This window comes from Solanum pennellii, chromosome 8 (assembly GCF_001406875.1).
Source record: "Solanum pennellii chromosome 8, SPENNV200".
In the NCBI taxonomy this organism is placed as follows: Eukaryota; Viridiplantae; Streptophyta; class Magnoliopsida; order Solanales; family Solanaceae; genus Solanum; species Solanum pennellii.
This window is the reverse complement of record NC_028644.1, coordinates 67172595-67182387: the sequence shown is the minus strand read 5'-3', so window position 1 is coordinate 67182387 and position 9793 is coordinate 67172595. Positions and strand designations below refer to the sequence as shown.

The window sequence follows — 9793 nt, the reverse complement described above, 5'->3', positions numbered from 1 at the left end:
TTGTACAAAGGGTGGGTTTGGCTCTTTGTAGGGTTGAGTGTTAGTGAGAGTTGTAACAAAAGGTGGGTTTGACCTTTTGGAGAGATCGATTGGAGTCAATCGAGGGAGTAGTAGAGATAAGACTTTTTGATTATTGAGTTGTAATCACAAAATCTTATATTTGAATTAATAAAACGAGGTTTTTCCTTCCTTGAGTGAGGAAGATTTTTAATTCAATAAGTGTTTGTGTCTTTACTCTGTCTTTACTTAAAAGCAACTTACACGAACCTGGTTCGTGTTCTGGGGTAAGGTTTCTTCAGTCACAAAACTGAATCCCTCTTGGTTCTTTATGCATATTGTATCTAAAAAAAGACAAGAATAATGATGATAACATTAAAGAAAACCACAAAACATTAACCAATATATTTTTATTATTTTATTCAATTTTTCTCACATCATCTAAAAGAATTGTCAATGTTGATATCTACTATTTGTTTAAGTTTTATGTTTATCCATCTATTTTTTTTTTTTGTGATACGAGGAATTACTTTATATAATTTATTGATGCTTTTGTACTTTCATCTTAATTTCACATTTATAAAATTTGTTAAGCAAAATAAATAGTATTAGCACTACAAGTTTGTGCAATGATTATTGATCAATTATTTTAGATATCCTAAGTGTGAACCTAAAATTTAGTCGATTGCTCTTGTGAGTGCCAAAACGATAGTTGGCTTATAAATTGAATTATTATTATTATTATTATCTATAATATGTTGCTAAAGGGGACTAATTGTTTTCAATTTATAAGATTATGGGATCTGAAGTGGGATATAATTATTTCTTTAATATACATTAGAAAATGTTCTCACCCTTGATTGAAGAGTAACTACTTTTTTTTTTCTCTGCATTATTAAATTTGAATTCGCACGGTAAAATTCGAACATTAAAAATTAAATCTTCCCTAATAAAATGATTCTATACTCAAACTTAAAAATTAAAATAGAATATTCATATTATATTTTATTACAATATTTTGATTATTATCAAAATATATCTAAACGAACTATCGTTATGAAATTATTTTGCCATATATTCAGAATACTTACCATTTCTTTACAAATCACTTTAAAAATGCACACGCTAACACTACAACAAAAATGACCATTAGCGGTATTTAATTTTTGATTGCCTCTAAGTATATAATTTTAGCGGCAATTGTCACTCTTTGTATATGTCTCCAAAATCTTTAACGACATTGATTCTGTATAATGACACTTAATTAATGCGTGCAAAGACTTTAGCACTCTTTATTAGTGTCAATATTTAATGCCGCTAAAAATTATTTTTGTTATAGTGTAATAACTAATAAGTATGTTAATTAATTCATCCGTCCAAATTTACTTGTTTAGTTTGAAAAATAATAGATAATCATATCACTTTATATTTATTAATTTTATCTTTATTATCAAATACTAATAGTTTCTAATTCATTCTCTAACAAGTGAGAGATGATTTGTAATTGCTTAATATAATATAATAAAATTAATATTTTATTTATTACATTTTTCAGAAATATGCGAAGTCAATTCATAAGTTTTCGTCAAATCTCCACTAAGTTTTTGTTTTGAAATGGGACTTTAAAATCAAATTTCAACACAAATTGGATGATAGTTGAAATACTACTCTCAAACAAAGAATTTTTGTTATTAAATTAGAATTTATACTTGTTTACTTAAATTAATTTACAAACTAATCAAATAATATCATCATTATTGTGGTGTCAAAGTCTACAATTGGGACAGTTCAATTGTCATTATATTATTATTAATAAAATCTCAATATCATAAGTTTGAATATTGCTTAAAAATAAATAAAAAGTATTCTAGTATAATATTAAATTTTTTTGACACATTTTGTACATTATCATCAATTAGTTTAACATAAATTATTGTTCCTAACTTTCTACCTTAAAAACATTTCAATAGATGAATAATATTTTCGTGTTCTTAATCAGATATTTCAATAAACAAAAGAAAAATCATTAAAAGGAGTGTTTTTTAATTTATAAGTCTAGACGCGAAATTAAGCGATTAAGAAATAAGCGGCGAAAATATATATGAAAAAAAAAGATCCAATATTTTTATTTTAATTCCTTCATCCTTAATTAGATATTCTCAAAACAAATAAAAGATCCTTAAAAGAGTGCTTTCCTATTAGTGGTCCGAGACATGGAATTAATCGGATCCAAAAAACAAATGGCATGATGGATTACCAAAAAAAAAAATCAACTTTTTCATTTTAATTTCTGCGTCTTTAACTAGATATTTCAAAAACAAAAAGAAAGTTCATTAAAAGAGTACTTTCCGATTAGCGATTCGAGACATGAAATTAGTCTGATCTAAAAACAACAAACAAAAAATCATCAAAAAGAGTGTTATTCTAGGTTCGAAACATGGAATTAGTTGAATCCAAAAACAAGTAGCGGAAATGAATTTTCTTAAAAAAAGAAAGAAAAAAGTACCATATTTTTATTTCTTCATCCTTAACTAGATATTCCAAAAACAAAAAGAAGTTCCTTAAAAGAGTACTCTTCGATTAGCCGAGACATGAAATTGGTCTGATTCAAAAATAAAAAGCGGAATTAAACTTTTTTTAAAAAGACCATTTTTTTTTATTTCAATTTCTTCATTCTCAATTAGATATTTCAAAAACAAATTTTAAAAAATCCTCAAAAAGTGTGTTTTTTCTAGGTACGACACGTGGAATTAATCGAATCCAAAAACAAGTAGCGGAAATAATTTTTTTCTTTAAAAAAAAAAAAGGAAAAAGACCCAACTTTTTTATTTCAATTTCTTTTTAACCCCCAAAAGAACTGAAAAGCCACCTCCTATAAAAACCCTTCTTCTTTATTCATTCCCCTCCCCTGTCTTCTTTACTTCATTTTCACTGTTATTTTCGGCCAAAAACTCAAAAATCTTCAGTTGCCGGAGCTAGAAACAGAGGAGAAAAGCTTTTTCATTTTCTTCACTGAATTTATTTGTATCCAAAAGGGCAATGTCAGTTTGCAAAGATCAAGATCCACGTATCCATGCTATACAGTCTACAATTCGTGTTGTCCCTAATTTCCCCAAACCAGGTTTTTTTTCTATCTTTTCCCTTTTATTTAACTGAGTATGGATAATGGGTCGACCCCAAATTAGGTAAAGTTTTAATCTTTGTTGTTAAACTTTTGTGGGTTTTGAAATTTATACAGGGATAATGTTTCAAGATATAACTACTCTGTTACTGGATCCAAAAGCCTTCAAAGATACAATTGATTTATTTGTGGAACGGTACAAAGACAAAAGCATCTCAGTTGTTGCTGGTAAGCACTCCGCATTCTTAGCTGCAGATTGCTTTCAACAACCAGAAAAATGGGATTATAAAAATAGAAAATAAAAAAATAAAAAAGCCCCATCCTTTTTTAAAAAAAAAAATATTATATGCATTTCTGGTGGCCCACATATAACTCAAGAACTTGTAATGCATGTATTGATATATGTATATATGTTGTCTTTTGCAAAGTTTACTTTTTTATTAGTTAATCTTGTTTGTGTCTGGAGGTGATGGTGGGGTAGTGGTGAAGCTAGAAATTTAGTTAAGTGTGTTCAACATTTTATATATACATATGAAAAATAATTTTTGATTTATATATAGAGTATAATTTTTTGATGAAGGGTGTATTACTACATGTGGCTACCCTACTGGGTGGGTTGAGGGTGGTGGTGTTTACAGTGTTGTGGGGGCCTCTGAAATGCTTTTGTGGGCAATGTGGGAGTTACTGTTTAATCCTTTCTTTATTGAAGTCATTTGAGTGTTTGAGTTATTTAACTATGAAAGGTAGCTAGTGGGCAATGTTATTGATGACTTTGTGTGAAGAACAAAATGTCAATCATTTAGAGCGTTCAATGGGGGCATGTGCTGGAGTCCCATTTGGATTTTGGGTTTAGGGGTGGCCTAGGTGGTGGTGGTGGTTGGTAATGGATAATAATATTGGTGAAATATGGGCGCGGACCCATTAGCTTTTGGTGTTTCCTGTTCCTTTTTCTTCACCCCTTGTGTTTGTACAGAGATATTCACTCCTAGTTGAATTCTTTTTCCCTCTCAATGGATGATGCAATAACACTCTCTCTTTTGTGTGCGATTGATTATGACTAGAGATATTGCTTGATGGAATTGTTTATTGAGGACAGAGTCCACTACAATGAGTAGGTTCTTTGTCCTTTTCATTGTGATTGGTGCATGATGTATCGTGGCTGGTTTGAGCTATACTATGACTTGGGAGACTTCTTGAACATTATAATAAAGTGGGAAATGAGCAGTGTGCACCTTGTTCATAACTTTCCGTTGTCATATGTTTCCAGGCTACCTTGTCCTATACTAGTATTAAAAATGATTTTGATGAAATATCCGATGAATGATTCTGAGACTCTTAACTCTTAAGTAAGATCAGAGTAGTTGGACTAGTTAATAGGTTGCTGAGTGCTGAATAGTGAACAAAATGTGAGGAGATTCACCAAACCTGATTGTTTTATTTAAATAGTATATTCAAGGGGGTTGGCAGTCATCAATCGATGAAGCTGTAGTGTTTTTTTATGCATACACCCTAATTAGTAACTATAGTATTCTGTTACTATATGGGAGTAGTTTATTATTCTACCATCTTTCTTTGCCTTCTCATTTTTTTAGGATATAATGATTTAAGATACAAAACTTACTACATTAGATGGTTTATGAATATCTGGTGATTTTGTGTTTTATCAACCACTGGCTGCACTATATATCCCACTAAGTGTATCAGGCTATAAGGTAAAGCCATGTCAATGTTTCCTGGAATTTTAAGTCGGACCAAACCATGTCTCAATTGTGGTAGTCCGAACTGAAGATCTTATGTCTGGCCAATGATATTTATTTCTATTTATTACTCATCTGGTTTGAAATCTTTGTCCTGGCTTGTTTCTGGTTCCACCTGTGACCTGCCATTTTCTTCTGTCGGACCAAACCACCTAGCATTTGATTTTTCTGCATTTGCTTTTATTTCTCGCCACCACACGTATTAAGAGTCTCCTCTAAACCTTATTCTTCTTTTCTTTTTTCTGGTTGTGTATGGCAATATGAGAGAGAGGATTAAAAGTCTCCTCTAAACCTTATTCTTCTTTTCTTTTTTCTGGTTGTGTATGGCAATATGAGAGAGCGGATTAAAAGAGACTGAAGAGATGGGAACATGTTAGCCTATAATCAGTAGGTGTTCCATGTGGATACAAATAGTGGACTACAACTGCAATTTGTAAAAACTGCTGGTGTCCTATTCAGAGCAATATAGTGCCTTGGAAAAAGAAGAAAAGAAGTATGAGAATTGAGAGGTGGATTATAGATAAAGCAGTAGGTACCTATAAGTCGAAATTACGCATCTATACATTATAAAATTACAGGCTGGCTAGTTTAAAGCAGCATCTTGCATCAAAAGATTTGTTGTTTCCAAAAAGACTAGGGATGTGAATGGGTGATTTTGCTTGCACCTAACAAGGAAATGATCTGAAGGTATAAGGTACAAAAAGACTTTACCTTAACATTCTATGGACACTTAAAGCCTCGTGAATTACATGAGCATCCCCTCTTGCAGTTTCTGCCATACAATTGTACTAGCTGTGAATATCAAGTGATACGTAGACCACTTATGGCAATGTTTGAAGTATGTAGGATCCTGTGAGGGGTTTAGAGAAGATAGAACAGAGATCATCCTGATGGTTTTCTCTTCTCATCAGGATATAGTAATCAAATTATTGTAAGGGCTTCCCATGCCAAAAAAGCTTCTTTAGTGGCTTGATCCTCGTTTTTTTTTAAGAGTCTTACTGGTAAGGTCCTGATGTTATCTTACGTGCTTCAATTCTGTCCAGCACATGGGAAAATAGAATCAGATCTGGAGATGGATAACAACTAGCAAGTGTCAAGCCTGCTTTATGACCTTTTACACTTATTATCTTAAAAGGTCTATCAGTTGCTTATTCTCAACTTGCATAGAGGATTTTGACTATCGTTCATATATTTAATTGCTTTTGTCATATTATTGATTTATTGTTGTGTCCTCTCTTTGTGGACTTCTATTCCTCAATATGAAGCATTTCTTTTAATATGTTGTTTATCTTGGAGTGGCCTAGTGTTTTAGCCCTTTGCTATGTTATTCCCATACTATTATAAATTTGTAATCAATACTCTGTTGAGTAACTTGCAAATATTATTTCTTTATCATCTTTTAGCTGACTCGATCTCAACGTTATTGCTTCAATATTTCCAGGAATAGAGGCTCGAGGATTCATATTTGGTCCACCAATTGCTTTGGCGATAGGGGCAAAATTTGTCCCTTTGAGAAAACCAAACAAATTGCCAGGTATATTTTCATCCTTGCGACAACCTTCTTGGAATAATGACATCTCTTTGTCACGTGCGCCTTTTTACTAGAATAAGTTGGTTGGGTTGGATGGCCAAGTGTGTTACTGACATTGATCAGACCATGATGGTGAAACTATAAAGGTTGACCTTTTGTCTACTATGGCTGCTAGGAAGGACCAGTTTCTGGAAACACATTGATATTTTCCTTACCTGTAAATGAAGTTACTCGACACATTTCTGAGAATTGGAATTCCGCTATGGAAGTATTTAAATCCCGATGTTTGATTCAAATGATGTTTCATCTAGGGGGCAAAAGGAGGAAGATAACCCATTGTTCCCTTTTCTCTCTCTCATATACATATGTATACTGAAGAATTCTTCTGAAAACAGTGAACTCATCATGTTCGTTTAGTATGAGTGCATTCTATTGACACCATTAAATACTAATTATCATCTCACTTTCTCAATGTTACCGTGACTTTAAATGACTGCAGGTAAAGTTTTCAAACAAGAGTATGACTTGGAATATGGAAGTGATTGTCTTGAGATGCATATTGAAGCAGTAGAAGCTGGTGAGCGAGCTTTGGTGGTTGATGATCTAATTGCTACTGGTGGCACTGTTTCTGCAGCTATGAATTTACTTGGTAAACATTTTTATGATTCTCTTCATGTGGATAGAACTCTAGACCATGAAACTTCGAATGGCATTCAACTAATTCGAATGAATGTGCACAATAGAACAACATGTACATATGCTGCGGGATACACAATTGAATAACGCTATAGCACTAGAGCAAGATATTGCTAGGCAATTTTCAATAGGATCTAAAAGGAGCTTCAGTTGCTTAATTCTGGGGTGGGGCAAGGCAACAGTAACATCCTATACTATGGTCTGGAATTTGCATCAATTAATGGCATCATAGCTAGGAGGACACTAGATTAACTTTGTGTTTGTTCTGTATTCCTTAAGAGAGGCATATAGTATGCGAGTAGTTGATGGTTTATCTCATAGCACGTCTTAAAACTGTTGTAGAAATATAAGTTTAAATTCCTATGAAATTCGGCATCGGTTTTAATACATTGTATATCAAATTTAGGATTGTATTTTCAGTTGGGAATGCTTTGAAGAATAAGTGATTTTGATGTAAGGATGTGACATTGTCTAATATAATAATTTCTCCCAAGCTTCTGCATAACTACACATGACATCCCCAGCTCTGCTTTCTCTTTAATACTAGCTGTTCTGGCACAACCTGTTGGTATAGATATGTGTCTACTAACCCAAACCGCAAGCGCACTTTTGATGGTTCAATGTCATATAACGTGTGTCTTCTCATGATAAGTAGTCTCCGGGATTTGTATCATCACATCCAACAATGCCCTATGTCTTGCATTTACAATCTTTTTTGCTCTATTTTAATGGTTATTAGTAACTAAGCAGCTAGTTGAATAAAATTGTTTCTTTTGCAGAGCGTGCTGGCGCAGAAGTGGTTGAATGTGCATGTGTGATTGAAATACCAGAATTAAAGGTGCATCTTATGCTCTTCTTCTGATCAGCAATGTATGGTTAACTTACTTGGTCATCAGGTTACAATGTGAAATATTCAGGACTATGTAATTAGAACATATCTTTTCTTGCCAAAAGTACTTTCAAGGGAAGATCTTGGCGAAGACTAGATCAGAATTACTCGTGAACTAACTGCCCGTCTTTCCAAATTCCTTGGCAAGTTGGTGAATAGTTAAACTTTAGTGTACCAAAACCTATCTTTTTACACACGGAGAACCAAAGTTATGGTAGCGTCCTCCTGATGCATGATTCGTCCTCTCATTTTCTTATACCTGGGAAGCTATTTCTGGCTTGTGTTCTTCTCTAAGATAACTTTGTTGTTGTTGCAGGGTAAGGAAAAGTTGAATGGCAAGCCATTGTATGTGCTGGTGGAGTATCGGTAGTATCTGCAAACGAATTATGTTTATTGTTATAACAAACTGTACATTAGAGGGCGCTATTATTGGCCAACTTGTCTGGGTTATTTATCTTTTCATTCTTCATTATGTGTAGTGAATTTTGAAAAAAAGGCCTCTTTGGTTTATGTGGAGAACTCATTCATGAGCTGAAGTGAAGAAAAAAGGATTGTTCATTAGAAATTTATCATCTTATTCAATCCCTTCTAATTGTTTGAAATATAGAGCCTCTGGTTTCAACAAACATATTTCGTGTAATCCCACAAAGTGGTGTCTGGGAGGGTACGTGAATGTACACATACCATACCCCCTTTAGATGCGGAGAGATAGATGGCTATTGATAGACCTTCGGCTCAATAAAAAATTAAGAGATAGTAATGGAAGCACACAAGTAGAGCCACTTGTTTGTTTCTGAGAAATGAGAAAGGACAAAATCAAAGTTGTGATTAGGTAATCCTAGATCCCATTTTGTTCCCCAATGGTTGTGTTGCACGATTTTGTCAAGTGAAGACAAGTGCATATTATAACACTTACAAAATATTTAAATTACTATCGTGTCATTTTGAGATTACAAATTTTACGCTGTTGATAAAATTTACGTATAGATATTTTTTGAGTGAACGAATAGCTATAATTTGAAACTTCTTAAGGCAATTTAATGAGCAAATTATCAACCAAACAATTACTACACTAGTCAAATTAAGAATTTATGGCACCTACATTTATTTATTTATTTTCATAAATTTTGAAAATTAAACAAAGAGACTGGGAAACTGGTCAAAGTAAGAAGGAGAGAAAACGACCATTTTTAACTTAAGGCGTAACTGGCGCAAACATATTTATAATAAATATACATTATATCGTTCAAAATAACTTGTACTGGGATAAGATTTATGTATATCACATCCTCAGCTAACTTCACTCGTAAAAGGGAGGATAATGATTCTGTCCTTCAACCACATGTGAAGGATCAGGGGCATAGCAAGGGGGTCATCTGAATCTCATTCGACGAAAAATTACATTTTTTTTAATGTATGATTAGAATTATTTTGTATGTATAAGTAAAGTTAGACCTCGCTTAACTTTTTCATGTATTTACTCTTTATATTTTGAATTCAAATACAGAATGTCTTAACCAATTGAACTACCCTTTAACCTCAATTTTGTTTATCGTAGTATTCAACTATATGTAATAAATTCAGTTAACATCATAATGGAAAAAAGAGAAGATAACATCTCATATTTTGCTTCTCTACTTTGTTGACAATAAACTCAAAGAATAATATATAATTAGTAATTGACTCAAAGAATCATATATTATATATGAGCAAGCCAAGTTAGAACTTAAAAAGAATTCACATTAGATGCCTTACAAAAAAGAAATTCCAATGGTAAACACATTTGCACTAAATAAATCCAT

At 32.5% G+C, this 9793-nt stretch overlaps 1 protein-coding gene across 1 annotated transcript; it reads left to right on the top strand.

Moving 5' to 3' along the window:
• The first annotated feature begins 2870 nt into the window (after nt 1–2870).
• Nucleotides 2871–8573, top strand: LOC107026958 (adenine phosphoribosyltransferase 4). The gene is made up of 6 exons (XM_015228100.2): nt 2871–3118; nt 3236–3346; nt 6317–6409; nt 6906–7055; nt 7882–7940; nt 8308–8573. Exons 1-6 carry the CDS (start codon nt 3037–3039, stop codon nt 8359–8361), a joined length of 549 nt encoding a protein of 182 aa, XP_015083586.1. The 5' UTR covers nt 2871–3036; the 3' UTR covers nt 8362–8573.
• The last annotated feature ends 1220 nt before the right edge of the window (nt 8574–9793 follow it).

Coding starts and splice junctions, on each gene's coding strand:
- LOC107026958 (XM_015228100.2), top strand. CDS start 3,037: ATGTCAGTTTGCAAAGATCAAGATCCACGTATCCATGCTATACAGTCT. Junction 6,410..6,905: donor AAAACCAAACAAATTGCCAG/GTATATTTTCAT, acceptor AAATGACTGCAG/GTAAAGTTTTCAAACAAGAG. Junction 7,941..8,307: donor TTGAAATACCAGAATTAAAG/GTGCATCTTATG, acceptor TTGTTGTTGCAG/GGTAAGGAAAAGTTGAATGG.